The 18266-nt window shown below is 42.7% G+C and overlaps 1 protein-coding gene across 2 annotated transcripts in view; it reads left to right on the top strand.

Moving 5' to 3' along the window:
• EGFLAM (EGF like, fibronectin type III and laminin G domains) overlaps window positions 1-18266 on the top strand; it is a 146581-nt gene that overhangs the window by 92099 nt on the left and 36216 nt on the right. For both annotated transcript variants that reach the window (XM_072992825.2, XM_072992824.2), the window contains exons 11-15: window positions 5400-5500; window positions 7416-7560; window positions 9501-9690; window positions 14434-14559; window positions 17972-18215. In XM_072992825.2, coding sequence (XP_072848926.2) covers window positions 5400-5500; window positions 7416-7560; window positions 9501-9690; window positions 14434-14559; window positions 17972-18215 — 806 coding nt within the window. The remainder of the gene's footprint in view (window positions 1-5399; window positions 5501-7415; window positions 7561-9500; window positions 9691-14433; window positions 14560-17971; window positions 18216-18266) is intronic.

Below are 18266 nucleotides of genomic sequence, written 5' to 3'. Positions count from 1 at the left end.
CGCATTTAACTAAAGCACAGACCCTGAACCTATCAGTTCTGGCTAACCCTACAGACACCTGAACCTATCAGGTTGGTACTGACTGACACACAGTAGTACCCTGTCTGACACACAGACTCCCACTCAAGCTTCTTCTCTCAGCTCTTCTCCAGCTCTCTCAGCTTCTCCACACAGACTCCACATATATATACAGTACAGCCCCTCCTCCTGATGTCCCGCCTTCCACTCCCCATAGGATGGAACTTTCCCTCCAACCCATGACAGACAGGTAACATCAGTGCTGTATGTAACACCTCCCCTCTTTATAAGTTGTTTTGTAGGGGGAAAGCTAAGATGCTTTTCACCAAAAAACAACCTGTATCCAAAACATACAAAACAGTTATATAATAACATACAATACCATACTTACTTATACTTACACTCTAAGTTAAACATTCACCATTTTCAATACATCAAGTTACCTTTATTCATACAAACCAACATGTTTAATAAACAGACACATTTAACTTTTTGTCATCAAAATATATACATAGTCCATGTTTCTTTCGCCGTCTTCATTCTTCAGGTCTTCTTGACAAGGCGTCAGCAACCCAGTTCACTGGCCCTCTGACCACCTTCACTTCAAAGTCATAGTCTTGCAGGTTTAAAGCCCACCTCATAAGTTTGCTATTGTGGGTTTTCATTGTCTTTAACCATTGCAGTGGTGAATGGTCAGTGCACAGAATAAAATGTCTTCCCCAGATGTAAGGCTTGGCCTTCTGGATCGCGTAGACTATGGCCAGGCACTCCTTCTCCACAGTTGCCAGATGTCTCTCACCTTTCTGGAGTTTCCTACTCAGGTAGGACACTGGATGCTGGTCACCATTCTCATCCTCCTGGCAAAGAACTGCTCCTACCCCGCTGTTAGACGCATCGGTGTAGATGATGAACTCCCGGTCGAAGTCTGGAGCACGCAGCACTGGATAGTTGATGAGGGCCTCCTTCAACCTCCGGAACGCCTCCTCACAGTCGCTGGTCCACGGGATGCGGTCATCAGTCTTCTTCCTCGTCAGATTGGTCAGCGGAGCCGCAATCTCGCTAAACCTCGGGATGAACTTTCTGTAGTAGCCCACCAACCCAAGAAATGATTTGACCTTTTTCTTGGTGTTGGGTCTAGGCCAATCACGAACGGCTTCTATTTTGGCCTCTAGGGGTTTTATCACTCCTCCCCCTACCATGTGACCCAAATATTTTATTTCTGGGATACCCAGCTGCAGTTTGTTTTCTTTGCAGGGCCTAGGCCAAAGCACTTCCTCCTCTGGGTCAAAGTGCCTCTCCCTGGCTTTCTGGTCATCCCAAGCTTTCTTTCTGACCTTTTGAGCTTGCAGGGTCTCTGCTGCTAGCTCTAGGTTTCTCTTTAGGTCATTCATCAAATAGTCTATATATGTCACAACGTCTTGTGGGTCATCCTGGGTGATCTGCTCCCAATTTTGCTTGATTAAATCAAGTGGCCCTTTCACCCTTCTCCCAAACAAAAGTTCAAACGGACTGAACCCGGTACTGGCTTGTGGCACTGATCGATAAGCAAACAAAAGGGATTGCAGCTTCTGGTCCCAATTGTTTGGATTCTCTGCCAAGTAAGCCCTAATCATACGCATCAGAGTCCCATTGAACTTCTCCGTTAACCCTTTACTTTCGGGGTGATAGGCAGTGGTTTCCTTGTGTTTAATTCCACAGATTTGCCATAACCGTTTCATGAGCTTTGATGTAAACGATGCGCCCAAATCTGTGATTATTTCTGAGGCAAATCCCATCCTGGACATGTACCCCACCAAGGCATCTGCCACTGTGTTAGTTTCAATGTTAGACAAGGGAATGGCTTCAGGGTACCTCGTGGCATGGTCCACAATGGTGAGAATGAACCTGTTCCCCCTCTTTGTGGCCTTGGGCAAAGGTCCCACAATATCCACCCCTATGCATTTGAACGGAGTGTCAATCACAGGCAAAGGGCACAACTTTGCTTTGGTCCTGTCACGGTTATTCCCCTGCCTCTGACACACATCACATTGTTTACAGACCTCCTTGATCTGCTTCCCTATTTCAGGCCAGTAAAAATTCTGTGTAATTCTCTGTTGGGTTTTGTTCACCCCTAAGTGCGCAGCAAACATGTCAGAGTGCCCCCTTTGTAAGATCATGGGGCGATACTTTTCAGGTACCACCAGCTGACTTCTGATCCCATCTCCCCCTTTTGAGATATTCCTCAGGGTCTCTCTATATAAAATTCCCTTTTTCTCACAAAATCTCACTGGGGTTTCAGGTGTTAGTTGGGCGTCTGTCACCTGTTCAAAACACTTTTGGAGAGTGGCGTCTGCCTTTTGCTCTTGGCCAAATCGGCTGTCTGTGGTTAAAGTTTCCACCACAGCTTCGGAACTCCCCTCTGCTTCCGTCTCGGGCTCATCAGTACCCCCCTGAATTGTCCCCGTGGGGGCTTGTGAGCGTGTAATCACTAGCACCCGTTTCACATGTTCAGCCAGGTCATTTCCCACGAGCACGGCTGCTGGCAGAGTCGATGAAATCGCTAGCCGCCAAACTCCCCTCCAGCCTTGAAAGTTCATAGGTACCTCAGCTACTGGCAGTGAGATCACCTGCCCCTCAATCCCTGCCACCTTCATGCTCTCATTTGGGATTATATATTCCCTAGGAATAATATCTGGATGGTACAGGGTCACCTGGGAACAAGTATCCCTTAACCCCCGATACTGATGGTCAAGTATTCCTACGTCCACCCCTGCTGTTTCAAACAACTGTGAATCTGTTCTCACAAGTAAGCAGCGCCTGACCTCCACAAGAGGACCATTTTCCCCAGCCTGATCAGCAGATGTAACTGTTCCAGATTGAGTAGCCATGGCAACAGGCTCCCTCAGTGACAAGGAGCTTGGCTCTTTCTGGACACAGAACACAGCTTTTGGCTTGGTTCCACTCGAATCATGAGGCACAATTCCTTTTAGCTGCTTTAATTTCTCACACTCTGAGATTAGATGGCCCTTTCCTTGACAGAAATAACATTTTCTGCTATATTTTGAGTCTTTCTCATCTTGTTTTGGTTTTCCCTCCAAAATCTGAGGTCTTGGTTTCATGTCTGAGGGCTTCCCTTCACCATGGGCCCCTCCCACTTGCTGGTTTTTCCCTGGTCCCTGAGAGTACTTGCTGTAGGTCTCTTTAGGTTTACCCATCGATTTTCCCTCACCTAAGGGCTTTCTTATTTGGGAAATAAAATCTGCGATCTCGGCTGCTTCTGCCACAGATTTCGGTTTCCTTTCCCTCACCTGGAACTTCAGTTCCCCATGCAGGACTGAATAAAACTGTTCCAGCGCTATCAGGTCTTTGAGCTGCTGGTAGGTCTCTGTTCCCTCCTGAGATAGCCATTTCTCTAGCAGCCTCACCAGTTGGGCCCCCACTTGGGTAAAAGTCTGCTCTGGTTTCTTGGTGAGTGACCTGAATCTTTGCCTCAGCTGTTCCGCATTTATCCCATGTCTGGCAAACACCAGTTTTTTAAACTCTGCAAAATCTTTGATCAGTTCCTCTGGCATCTCTGCATAGACTTCTGCCAGGCTGCCACTGATTAAAGATCGCATGATGGTCATCTTCTCAGTTTCCCTTACTGAGAAGTCCACAAACGCTCTTTCCACGAGGGAAAAGAATACCTCAGGACAATCTCCCTTGTGGTATACAGGGAATTTCTTCAGGTCAGCTTTAGACAATTGGCCTCCCTCAGAATCCCTATTGTTATTATTATTCTGGTTCATCAGTTCCAATTTTCGTAACTCAAATGCCATTTTCTCTCTCTCCAATTCCATTTCAAATCGTCTCTGTCTCTCTCTTTCCTCCATTCTTTCTCTCTCTAATCTTTCCTCCATTTCCCTCACCCTCAGTTCATGCTGTTGGGCTAGGAGCAATTTTCTGAGTTCTGGGTTCTGTTCTCCCGTGCTGTCTCCCTGCACTGAGCCAAATTCATCCTCAGAACCTTGGTCTACCTGGGGTTCTTTCACTTCACCCATTTCTGCCATTTGGCTTCGAGTCAAGGGCATAATCCCCCCCCCCAGAACAGGCTGCTTTCAAAAGTCAAGCCTCAAAATAAAGCGACCACTTTTTTCTTTTGCCTCAGAACCAGCTTTCTATAGATTGCTGCTGTTCTTCAGCACTAACTTGCAACTGTAGCCAGCCGGAGTCTACCCCCCTCTGCTAGGCCTCTCAGCAGACAAGCTAGATCACTGCTACTTTACACAGTTTTGCCTCAGCTTTTTTCCCGCCAAAACAGGTTGCCTCAGAGCTCCCTAATCTAGTCTCCCCAGTTGGCACGTTCTTCCACTAGCGCACCTCCCCGTGAGGTACGCCTAGAAGATTACCTACGCGCCCTCAGATTGTCCCTGACTAGACCCCCCTTGCTCTGGGCACACTTGCCAAGGCTTTGCTGGACCACTGGACAACTGGATCAGTCGTATCCCACACGCTGGACACCAATCAATGTGACAACCCCAGACCTACTGGGATATGCCACAGTTTCACTAAGCTGCCACCAACCATTCCCTATAAGAAGTCACACAGACCAGGGATGGATTTTTAACAAATAAAAGAACAAGGTTTATTTACATAACACACAGGGAAAATAAAATGATCAAATGAATAAGATACAGTAACGTGGCTTAGTCTCAATCATACATACACTAGTTTGGTTCACACAGAACGCATTTAACTAAAGCACAGACCCTGAACCTATCAGTTCTGGCTAACCCTACAGACACCTGAACCTATCAGGTTGGTACTGACTGACACACAGTAGTACCCTGTCTGACACACAGACTCCCACTCAAGCTTCTTCTCTCAGCTCTTCTCCAGCTCTCTCAGCTTCTCCACACAGACTCCACATATATATACAGTACAGCCCCTCCTCCTGATGTCCCGCCTTCCACTCCCCATAGGATGGAACTTTCCCTCCAACCCATGACAGACAGGTAACATCAGTGCTGTATGTAACAATCCCCTCTTTCCCTATATTGTTCACTTTAGTTATAGAACTATTGGTGAATGCTATTGGATAAGTTAAAGAGATTCTAGGTGTTGGTATTAAAGATTTATTTGCAGCTGATGCATTATTAAGAAGAGAAAATCTTTTAAAAGTTATTGAGAGGGTAAAACTACATTTAAAAGAATTTGGAGAAATAGCTGGGTTACAGATAAATTTGGCATAAATCAGAAATGAGGGTGTGCAACTATAATGAAGAGGGAAGAGAAAGAACTAGAAAAGAAATGGATGTAAATATTTGAAATGTTATTGAATATTTAAAGATAGATTGGGTTTCTTAAATAAGATAGGGATGTGAAGGGTGTTACTTATCTTTTACTTGTTTTTGGATTCTTAGGCCGAAGCAGAGGATGGGTTGCTTCTATATTGTGGAGAAAATGAGCATGGGCGTGGTGATTTCATGTCAGTGGGAATTGTCCGACGAAATGTTCAGTTCCGGTAAGCACTGTGAAGAAGTAACTTCATAACTTTTTGAGTCTTCGCTGCCCCTCAGCTGATAAAAATCAGTTTTAGATAAAGTTTCTAAACTCTTCTAAAAATATATATTGCCATAATAATGTATCTTATTATATGGAGCCTTGGAAATCAGCTTATCATATGGCAAGTTACTTCTAACTAGCCACTTTTGTGGCTTATGCAGGGGTGAGGTGGGGGTAAGCATTGTGTAAAACAGAATTAGCAAAAGACAGCTCTTGAAATGTAGTTGGATTGCCACTACCAGCATGGCTCACCATTGGTTATGCCGGCTAGGATGGATAGGGGCTGCCGTATCAGGAAGGCTGCATCCTGGGATAAATATGCAATACAGGGGCTACAGAAAGAAAATTTGCAAATACAGAAGTACCTCAGTTTGCAAACGCCTCAATTTACGTAATTTTTCATTTTACGAACTGAAATCCATAAGAAATGAAGCCCTGGTTTACGTTGTTTTCTTTTCTTTTTTTCGCACTACAAAAGGGTTTTCACAGGGTGCGTTGCGCCTATATTGCTTTCCCTTTCGTAGTGCACTTGGTGTTTCGGTTTGCAAAATTTCCATACTATGTGATGTTAAGAATGAATCCGTTTCACAAACCGATGTACTCCTATATAGAAAGCTCTGTGTATAGCCATACAGTTATTTCTTCTTTACTCACAAGTAAACTGGGACGTGGTGGTGCTGCGGGCTAAAAAGCAGAAGCCTGTGCTGCAGGGTCAGAAGACCAAGCAGTCGTAAGATCGAATCCACGCGACGGAGTGAGCTCCCGTCGCTTTGTCCCAGCTCCCGCCAGCCTAGCGGTTCGAAAGCATGCAAATGCAAGTAGATAAATAGGGACCACCTCGGTAGGAAGGTAACAGCGTTCCGTGTCTAAGTCGCACTGGCCATGTGACCACGGAAGATTGTCTTCGGACAAAACACTGGCTCTATGGCTTGGAAACGGGGATGAGCACCACCCCCTAGAGTCGAACACGACTAGACAAAAATTGTCAAGGGGAACCTTTACCTTTACCTTTAAACTGGGTAAACTTACTTGTGGATAAACTGGATAAACCTTGCTTTCTATGGATGTGTAGCAGAGAAGAAGAGGACCTCTAGCACAATCTCCAATGTGGGCAGCAGGATCGCTCGTGAGAGTTAAAATAGACCACACTTAAGATAAGAACGTTTTAAGCATGGATTGGACCAAAGCAAATTTCCCAGTGTGGACAGGCCCAAAGTGAGTGAGGGAAGAAAACACACCAAATGATCATACATGTTTATTTTTGTGGTGTCTGCTGCTGACACCTTGTTAGCCAACCCAATGGCAGCATTAATTTCATTTACAGAGTACTAGCAGCATGAATCCAGTCCTTTTTTTTACCAGGGAGCTAGAAGTCTTGCCAAGATAAATTATTGCGAGAGCTCCCAATCAGATTCATTCTAATATATTGCCTTTCCAGATCTCTTCTGAAAGTTGGTGGTTTCATGTGTGTGCGTGTGATTTCCCCCCCCACACACACCCCCATTTGTATAGCAACGATAGTAGAAGTATACTTTATTATGGTCAAAGACCAGGTATTGCAATGATATTGTGAAAGACTCAGAGTCCTCTTTTGGTGGGTAAAACAAAGACATCAAAGACTCTTTTTTCTTTTCTTTACCAAGTCCCCAGATGAATGGACCCAGTAAACGGTTTGGAAATGCAAGACATTATCAAAATTAATCTGAAAGTGCCTAATTAGTAATCTGGATGAGAGATTGCTTAGTATATTGCTTATAACTGATACCTAGCCATACAGGCCTGGTGGTAAAAATGGAGATGCTGAGTCAGTAAGGAAAAGTTAGGTTGAGACATTTAGTGACACATATTGTTGGACTCTCCTGTGTTGGTCTCAGGTTCAACTGTGGCACTGGAATTGCAGTAATTACCAGCAAGAATAGAATTAAACTGGGCAGTTGGCACAGTGTGACTGTATTCCGAAATGGATTGGAAGGTTGGCTGAGACTGGATAACTACCCTCCAGTTTCTGGTAGATCTCAGGTGAGTCTTTCCACTTATAAAAGGCGATACATCTATAAATATATTTTTATCCTGAAGCAGGCTGGGTTTCAGAGGCATCTCTAGATTCAGAGACAAATAACATTAGTGTCCTTGGAGGGATGGTCTATATTTCTGGGTGCCAGAACAATGGCTTATGGCTTGTGATGTCCCTGGGGGTTATTTGGCGAGTCCCTTGTTCTCTTTTTGCCCTGGCATCCCACATGTCACCCGGTAAACCTAATTAGAGAAGTGTTTTTGCTTTAGCTTTGCCACAGGGACTACATTCACCTTAAAATATCCTCAGATCAATAACTGCCATCTCCTACCAAGTCAAAGAGTTCTGTCACCATTAAATATTATAGAAGCAAGGGAAAAATATTTCTAGGGTAGTGACTAAAATCCGGTTGCTGTGCACAGTAAATTGCTCTGGAGGAGCCCCATTGAATCCATGGAGACTTAGCGAGTCAACCCCTCCATAAGTTCTGTTGATTCAAATGGGTCTACGCTAACTTTTGTTTAGTATGCTAAAGTGAGTTTCAGGTAGGTCAGTTTTAATCAATGAAACATATGGAAGAGTTAGTTCACTTAGTCCTCATTGATCCAATAGCCCTACTCTAGTGCCATTTACTTGACTAAGCAGCAAGATTTGGGCCACTGTGTTATGAAACTGCCAACTTCTAATCTATAATCACTCCTTACCTCCCTACACTCCATAGGACTAACATGGCAATAATGTGTCCTAGTGGAATGCTTGGCAAGGCTGGTGGTCCCTTGCAAAAAGTAGAGGTAAGACAGTATTAGTTAGAAACCTGTCACCAGTTGTATCCATTCTGGCAGAGGAGAAGAGGTGAGAAGATGCACCTTTCTGCCTGCTCAATTGAAATACCACTTCCTTGAGGACTCTTCTATCTACAGTCATCCTGTCTGCTCCTGTCCTGATGCTGAAATCATATCCTGTGGTGGTGGTGTCCTGTTCTATCGTTTATCTTAAAAAGCAGCTACACAAAGATAAAACTACATGACAGAAGCTTTTGCCCTCAAGCATCAGCCCTGTTCAGGCATTGACCATCTAGTTCAGCTTAACGTGTAAGGAGGGAGAGCCTGCTAGCCCTATCCTATCCATTGTGACCCTGCACACATTGAGAGAGACTGTTTGAAGCATTTGCTTAAACTATATTTTGAATTCCTCCAAAGGACTATAGACTTGCAATTTACACATCACTTCTACCATTTAACATTTTTGGAATTTAAATTTTAGGATGCAGCTCTTTCCAAAACTTTTCAAGTTACCTGGCACTAAAAGGCACAATAAGGCGAGAGTTTACTCACTTGATTAATGTGAGATCAGTGGTGGTGGCAGGTAATTATTTCATAAAAGTTCTGCTGGAGATGCAATAGCCCGCCTTCCCAAAATATACATGAGATAAAAAATATATTAAAAAATGCAAACTCCATATGCAGTCTTGGTTGGCTCGTTTCCTTAGAAGTGAAATCTCAGACTTCTTAAAAATAAAAATTGCATCTTGATCAACATTTTCTAGGTTGAGAATCAGGAGCAAAAAAAAAATCAGTTTGAAAGCAGGTTTGGGTTGCAATCTGTATCATAGGCTACTGACCCGTACCATAGGCTATTGACCTGATTTGAAGTCATCCTTCTTCAGATCTTTCATTAGGATTTCTTTTTTAATCAGTTGCTGTAGAACTGGCCTCTGCAGTTACATTAATACACCGGACATGGTGTAAAAGCACATGTGGCAGTAGCCTTGGTAGGTCTAAGGAGGCCTGAGTCTGGTCGCATTGCTGGAAAATTCACTGTACAAAAGAATCTTTTGTACAGTACTGAATTGCATGGCGGAGACACTACATATAAATGTAACAAGACAGTTGAATTTGCTTTTGGTTTTCTTTTGGCCCACTTTCTCTCCCTTTCCTCTTTCTAGGGTCAATACAGCAAAATTACTTTCCGGACCCCTTTCTACCTTGGAGGTGCTCCTACAGCCTACTGGCTTGTGAGGTCTGCAGGAGTCAATCGTGGCTTTCAAGGTTGTGTTCAGTCACTTATTGTCAATGGAAAGATGATTGACATGCGTCCGTGGCCTTTGGGGAAAGCTCTCAGTGGCGCAGATGTAGGTAAGCAGAACTTGATTCTCATGAATGGGAAGGAAAGAGAGAGTGGGGTCTTGTCTCCTTTACTGGCCCTTGAAAAGTGTCCTGAAAATGAAGCATACGTATGTGATTTCAGTCATATTTATTTGGGGAGTGCACACATCTTAGGTAAATGACTAGAAATACAACATGTGACCACCATGTGGGTGACGAATGAAACACACAATATTTACACACAAAAGCAACATCTGATCCATATATTTTACACATCCACAGTTTCAAGTCCACAGGTCTACTTTGCTCTAATATGGAAGCAGTACATTCTTCCATATTAAAGGAGGCTTAAAACATTTAAAAACAGGATTGGAGTTTAGATTTTGTTGCAGCTTTCGTTTGGTTCAATATACGAGAATATACATCCCGTATTTTATATCATCCTGAATGCCCTAGTTTGAATAGTAAAATAATGTTGGCTGAGTGAACAGATGGGACAGAAGAGGTGATCATTTGAAGGCATATGTCTGAAAATGTCTTTGATTGGATTAATGGGTTTTTTATTCTTAAAGCCTAAGGACTTAATTCAGTCTCTCCATGATGTTTCCATTTTAACATGTTATCAACAGTCTCTTTCGCGCCGTAGGATTTCTTGCTAGTGGCATGTACATCAACTTGGCTCATCAGTCTTTGGTTACGTGTTTAGCTGGATTTTATTAGTGAACAAGTTGAGAGACTTTGGCTTCAATCCGAGGTATCAGGAATGGGGAACATGCAGACTTTCAGATATTGCCAGCAGTGGACAGCATAATGCCAAGCACCAGTGGTAGCTGCACCCTGCAATGTCTACTGTACTCAACTACCTAGGAATAAGCCCCATTGAGCTAACTTCTGAGTAGATATCCATTGGGTTGTATTGTAAGTAATTGAGATTTCCCTGAATTGTGTGAAATGGTCTGCTAGGGAGAGTGAGTGGTGATCCTGTGGATTATCACTACAAGCAAGGTTTAATCAAACAACATAAAATCTTTGGACATGTACAGACTTCAGATATTACTCAAGGAAGTAACATCAGGTCCACAGCTTGGGTGTTCTCCTGGACTCAACCCTGAGCATGGATGCACAGGTTTCAGCAGTGACCAGGAGTGCATTTGTACAGTTAAAGCTGGTGCACGAGTTGCATGCATTTCTTGAGATGTCTAGTTTGGCCTCGGTGATGCATGTCTTAGTTACATCCCATTTGGACTATGTGCATCTAAATGGGACTGTGTGCCGTTTAAGAATTTTCGGAACCTTCAACTGGTTCAAAATGTTGCAGCCAGACTGTTAACTGTTGCTGGTTATAGGGAGCATGCAACTCCCTTATTAAAATGACTCCACTGGCTGCCAGTCGGTTTCCAGGCCCAATTCAAACTGCTGGATATTACCTATAAAAACTGGCTTGGGTCCAAGTTATTTGAAGGATCTTATCACCCCATATGAGCCCTTTTAGCTTTTAAGATCTTCTGTGGAGGTCCTCCTCTCGGTTCCACTAGCTTCCCAAGCTCTATTGGTGAGGACCTGAGAGAAGGCCTTTTCAGTGGCTGCTCCTGGGCTTTGGAAAGCACGCCCCCCCCAGAAGCCAGTTTGGCCCACCTCCCTCTTGACCTTCTGTTGTCAGGCAAAGACCTTCCTGTTAAGCAATGAAATATCCAGCAAATGCTGGCTTTTAACTTATAGGTTGTAGATGTGTTTAAATTGTTTTTATACTTGATTGTTTTAATCAATGTACGTTTCATTGTTTTTAAAATGTGGTATTTATACAGTGTTTTTAAATTCCTATTTTATCTCTTGTGAGCTGCCTTGGTCCCCTATGAGGAGAAAGTTGGCATATAAAAACATTAAATAAAATGAATGAATGAATGAATGAATGAATGAATGAATGAATGAATGAATGAATGAATGAATGAATGAATGAATGAATGAATGAATGAATGAGTGATAAAGACTGTTTCTGTTCCCATCTTTTGGGAGGGATGGTAAAGTCCTCCTCCCTATCCTGATTAATGTTTTTGTCAGAAGCTGGTCATGTAGACGCTATCTCATGAGATTCAGAGATAGAGAGATATATATATTCTGACAGTGGTTTAGCTGTAAAGTTACTCACAGTTGCCGGAGATGAAAGCTCTAGTCCAACTGTGATATATTTATGGAATTTCCTTAGGGGGATTTTATTTATTTATTTATTTATTTCATTTATTTTTTTACTGCAAAGCAGAGTTGCTCCTGGTGCTTCTAGGATTTTGACCTGGATGTAGACTTGAGATTAGATACAGTACCAATTCTGGGGATGTGGTGGTGCTGTGGGCTAAACCACAGAAGCCTGTGCTGCAAGTCAGAAGACTAGTAGTCGTAAGATCAAGTCCACACGACGGAGTCCCAGGTCCTCGTCAACCTAGCAGTTCAAAAGCATGGAAATGAGAGTAGATAAATAGGTACCACCTCGGTGGGAAGGTAAAACGGCATTCCCTAGTCACACTGGCCACGTGGCAATGGAAACTGTCTTCAGACAAGCGCTGGCTCTACGGCTTGAAAACAGTATGAGCACCGCCCCCTAGAGTCGGACACGACTGGACTAAAAATGTCAAGGGGGACCTTTACTTTTACAGTACCAGGTATAGGAACACATGTTACCCCCTCTTCATCATTATTTTGGCAAAATTAAAAGGAATAATGTTGACTAGGTAGCTCAGTGAGGTAGAACCAGAGATAGGGAGTTGCCACTGTGCTCCTGGGGAGAAAAGGCAGCCTGTGTCACCTTGGGCAAATTTCGCCCTGGGCATGTTGCACATTATTTTAACCCCCAAAGAAGGGAATGGTAAATCACTTTGCAGTACTCTCTGCCTACAAAGCACAGGAAGGGTCGCCCTAAGTCAGAATTGACTTTATGGTACATAATTAAATTAAAATGAAGAGAGAGCACTTAATTGTTTTGGTCCATTATGACCTTTCATTTGTGTCTGAAGAAGTGGACTTAGATCCATGAAAAGTCATACTGAAAGAAAATGTGTGATTTTTAAAGTTCCTCAGTGTTTTGTCCGTTTTTCATCTTTTCCCTCCTTTTTTTCCCTTTAAATTTTGGTAACGTGCTGAGAAAGACTAACTTTGGGACCCCCCACAATAATTGCTACTGGTTCCTTCTCTCCAGTCCTTGCTCCCTCCCTCATCCCCCTCAGTGGGGCTCTCCTTCCACACGACCACCTCCCTCCTTTTCTCCATGCCTTGCCTCCCTTGGTCTCACTGTGGCCACCTTTGTCTCTCCCCCCCATTCTTTTCCCTCACCTTGTGCCATCACCATTGTCCTGCCCTCTGTGGCAGGCCGTGGGCAGGCCTTTTGCGAAGTTGTTGCTATTATATTCCATGCAATAGGGCCAGGCATGTGAGGGTGGCAGGAGGAAATGGAAGAGGGGCAAAGAGGCCAGGGTTGTGCTCCCAGTGGAAGGACAAGCAAGTACCAGGTTATAAATTGTTTTGTAATGTTAACAGTAGTGAATTACATGGGAGGGAGCTTTATTACGAGTTACATCAATTTTAAAATTGCTGTAAAATATTAACTTCCTTAAGATCTGACTTGATTATTGCTGCCACATGCCATGTATTGGCAAGCTGAGGGAGAAAATCTTTGTACTTGGACCAGGGAGAGCTGGGTTCCAATACCTGTTTAATGATAAAACTTTCTGAGTGGCTGCGGGAATGTGAGCCTAATATAAATTACTCCATAGAGTTTCTGTGATGGGTTAATCCATGTGCATTGCATTGAGATCCTTAGAGGAAATATAGAATGATTAGGAGGGATTCTTAAAGGCTAAAATTTGGTTCTTCATCTTCATCTAGCATCCCAATATTATTTGTGTATTCAAATTCCCACCTCTCAAACCCTTTTTGCTAAGGCATTATTATCACGGTGATACAAACAGCTTCTATTTGCATTTCTGTTGATAGAGTATTTATCTTCGGAGCGTTTTAACTCAGCTTTGCTTTCAGCTTAGAATACTGTAGGGAGAGAGACAGTGTAATTTACTCGTGTTTTTTTTTAAAGAAACCACTTTAAATGCACATTTCACAAGATACATACTGAAATATTTAAGTGCTCTTCAGAGTGATGTCGAGGCATTGAAATCTGTCAGTCTTTGACAATTTCTATACCATTACCTCCAGTCATCTTCCTGTTAGATGCCAAGATGATAAAGATGTTGATTATGGAAGCCATATGTTGGCAATATGGATAACCTGCCATGCAGATGGAAACTGTTAAGTACAAACAAAATAGTAGCTAATAAGCTTAGACCCTGCTGCTTAACACCTCCAGCTCTTACTGTAGCTTTCTTCAAATGCTAAAGAAATCAAATAGCACTTAAGATAATTGAAGTTAAACACAAAAATAGTACTACTCTTAATGTAAACAGCTTGGTGACCGTTTGGAGATATGAGCAGCCTGACCATGACAACAAAAAGCTGATGAAATATAGGAGACATATAGGCAGTGTGGCAAATGATCACTTCTAGGAAGTCAATATGTTTTGTTCCTGTTGCTGCCATTTTGTAAAACTTTTCTGTATGCTTGGGCTCATTCACTTAATCTGGTGCTTAGATTTCAGTGTTGCCCGGAAACACCTGTATTTATATGGCAGATCTCAGGTTGTTCATGTAGGGGATTTAAATCAAATAGCTGAATTGGCCCATCCCTCCAATTGCTTGAATGACAAATCAGCATTCTTACTTCTCTGTTTTTAGGTGAATGCAGCAGTGGAATTTGCGATGAAGCTTCCTGCATAAATGGTGGCACTTGCACAGCAAGTAAAGCAGACCGCTATATCTGTCTTTGCCCGCTTGGATTTAAAGGTCGCCATTGTGAAGAAGGTGAGAGGACAACTCACAGTTCAACTAACTGGACAGTGTGTTTAGCATGGTTATGGAAGAGATCGTTCCTCACATGCTGAAAGGCATTCCAAAGCATGTAATTTTCTTCACTTCTGTATCTTGCACTTAGTGTTCTTTATTTTGTGATTAGTCATTAGAAAGTAAAGGCTTCATTTGGAGATCAGATTGCTGAGACATATATTTCTGAGGAAATCCCGATCTAGGAAGAGAAATAACAGGTTTATTGTAAGGAGTATGCATTCTGTTCAGGTCCTTGTTTGATCTTTGCATGTTGCAATCTTCAATTGTTAAACATTTCATATTCAGTAATGTTTAGCTAGAGTGGGCAATACAGTATATACCCATTCTGTCCATTATTGTGGCTGCCATAGTGAAAAATGTGATCGTATCTTGGCAGGAAAAAAACTTCGCATGTATTTCATTTTAAAATTAAGTTTTCAAGTGTCCTGTTGTCCAGGTGTGAGATCCTACTTACAAGAGTGTCCATAAATTGGCAGCCTAGCCTAACATTGTGCAGTATAAGGGTTTTGTGGAAACCTAAAGACTGACCGATTTTCTCTAACATAAGCATTGCAACCTACTTTACCAAATGCAAATAAAGTAAGCTTGTAGTTCATTGCATATTATGCAAAATAAGATGGCTACTATACTTGGACCTATGTAGTAAGCTCATGTTCAAAGTCACTTTGCCATTCTTATTATTGTCATGTTAAGATGATGAGCTAGTTTGCAGATAACATGAACCTATGGATCAGTTCTACATGGAAGGGCTTGAGCAAAATTTTACGTTTCATGTTTCCCCTTTCATCTTCTCCTTCTGTACAGTCAAGAGGAGAACTTCAGAAACTTTTAAAAAAACTTTGAAAAAAATCCTTGTTTAGCATGTACTGTAATTGGAATTAGGGATCTTGGTTTAAGACAAGCTTTACTGTTTTCTTAAAGAAGCCAACTTTAAATGGTGGGTTCAGAAGCTGGCTTAGTGAAACATGTAGTTTATTTGTAACAAGGAATCCTGGCTTGAGCCTATTACTAATCAAAGAGCCTTTAAAAATGAGACTAAATCTGATAGAAGTCCTGGTCTCAGCTATAGGAAAAAGAGAGAGGGAAGACTATGAGCCAGGGACTTTTTAAAGACCTCTCCAGCCTGGCCATGCATTGTTAAACCACAGTTAAGGATTTAAAGTGAAATAGCCCTGTTGGTTTAATCGCTGCATTCCCATACAATTCAAAATTGGTTGTGTCTCATTTGGAGAAATGTACTTGAGCACAAGTTTTTAATGTTGTGCCTCCAGGTTATCAGCAGAATAGGGCTTGTTAAGATGTGCTCAGTAACACAGGTAAAAAGATGTGGGGAAGTTTTGTTTGGTTCCTTTTTAAATGAACTTACTAAAATTTGCACATTTCTTTGAGGAACTTGAAATTTAAAACAGTCTGAGCATGAATTCCTGAGTATTCCTGCACATCCATGATGATGAATTAATGCTTTCCCCCTATTTTCTGAGTTGCTTTTTAGCAACTGCATAGCAAGTAGATGTGGAAACGCTTTATTTGTTGAGTTTTGTGTAGATTAAGTAGATTGGTGAGCAAGGTTGATTACTGTATTTGCCGGCGTACAAGGTGACTGGCCGTATAAGACGACCCCCCCAACACTTCCACTCAAAATATGGAGTGGACGGCTCTGCTCCGGCGCCAGCTGCCCGGGGCTCTGACCGGGCCCGCTTTAGAAGTTCATGGATGGCGGGGAGGAGGGCAAGGAAGAGGTGAAGAGGCTGGGTGGGCAGCGGCAGGAGCAGGAGGAGGAAGAGGGGAAGCGGGTGGGTGGCGGGTGAGCGAGCTCACAGCTGGCTCAGCAGCGAGAGGGTGAGGAAGAGGGGAAGAGGCTGGGCGGGCGGGGGCAGGAAGAAGAGGAGGAAGAGGGGAAGTGGGCGGGTGGCAGGCAAGCAAGCACGCAGCTGGCTCAGCGGCGCGGGGCGGCAGGCAGCCCGGTGGCGGGCTCTGACCACTCAGTCATGGCCGGCTCTGCTTCCCTCCCCCCATCCGGACTGCCTGCCCGATTGCCTTCCTCCCCGCCAGCGCGGCCCCGCATCACTTACTCAACGGTGGCGGCTCCTTTCTGGCCCAAATGAAGTGCACCCGGCGTACAAGACGACCCCCCCCCCACTTGGAGGCATTTTTGGGCCAGAAAAATCATCTTGTACACCGGCAAATACGGTAGAATTTCCTTTGATTCATTTTTAATGAGAACTAAAATTCATACATTTCTGCATTATTGAGCTGGAATTAACTTGAGATTTTAAAGCAAAACATAACTTACCCATACTGTGGGATAAAACAAAACTGACGGATCTGCCCATTCCTGCAGAAATAATAGTCAGTTAGACTTTCTAATGATAAGTGGTCTGAGTCCCAGTTTTCTTTATTTTATTTATTATTTTTTATTTATTTAATTTATATGCCGCCCACACTACCCAAAGGTCTCTGGGCGGCTTACAGCATCCAAAATACAACAAAGATATGCAACAATTAAAATACAATTAAAATATATATAAAATTGCCATCGGACCCACAGCTAATATCATTTCAGTTAAAATAAGGAGTTACAGAGTTTTATACATTACTGACAGATGTTTAAGTAAATTTCAGCTGTGTGTGTTGGTGTATTAAAAAGGATTGTGTAGTCTGTACAAGACATTTGTTGCTTAGTTTGATTACTTTTCTACAAGAACTATTTATAGTTACAATGGTTTAAATATTTTATTGCTTGAACACTAAAGATCAGTTTATTGTTGTCTTGTCCCTTTGTTAATATGCAAATACTAATTCCAGGGAGTGATTCAAGTTGCAAGTTATAGGTTTACTCTGTTTGCTATATTTCACATGTTAACAGCTTCCATTATTGAAGCTACATTATGAAACAACCATATCTGGATTGAGGATTACAGAAGGTATAACATTCCAGTATTGATTTCTGAAATCAAATTTTGATTGTCGATTAAGTGTGAGGAAACATTCCTTCAAATGTTTTTAGAATTAGAATTTCTTATTAGGTATCTGGCTGTGGAGCCAGAGGCTGAGAGTTCAATCCTCACTATGTCTCCTGGGAGTTGAGTCAGTCTGTGTAGCCTTGAGCAAGCTGCACAATCCCAGGATGCCCCCAGAAGAAGGGAACGGTAAGCTACCTGTATACTCTTTACCTAAGGATCACCATAAGTCAGAACTGGCTTGATAACATGCAATTATTATTATAACTCATTTCTTCTGTTCAAGGTCCCTGGAGCTTCTGAAAGGCCAGACATTCCCCATTCCTAATGTAAATGTGGCACAGCTGAGGAAGACTCTCTTGTTTCCTTGAGGCATTGAAATAATGTGTTTATTTATCCTTGTCTTCCAGCTTTTCCCCTCATCATTCCTCAATTCAATGCAACTTTGAAATCCTTTGCTACCGTCCCCTGGCCTTTAGAACCACAGAACTATCTTTCTTTCATGGAATTTGAGATTACATTTCGGCCAGATTCAGAGGATGGGGTCCTTTTGTATAGCTATGACACAGGCAGCAAAGACTTCCTGTCGGTTACCATGGTGAACAGCTATGTGGAGTTCAGGTTTGATTGTGGTTCAGGAACAGCTGTCATCAGGTAAATATGATTTGCTTATTTATTTATGGTATTAATTTGTCGTAATTCATT

Source organism: Pogona vitticeps, chromosome 2 (assembly GCF_051106095.1).
Source record: "Pogona vitticeps strain Pit_001003342236 chromosome 2, PviZW2.1, whole genome shotgun sequence".
NCBI lineage: Eukaryota > Metazoa > Chordata > Lepidosauria > Squamata > Agamidae > Pogona > Pogona vitticeps.
This window is presented reverse-complemented; position numbering and strand designations above follow the sequence as displayed.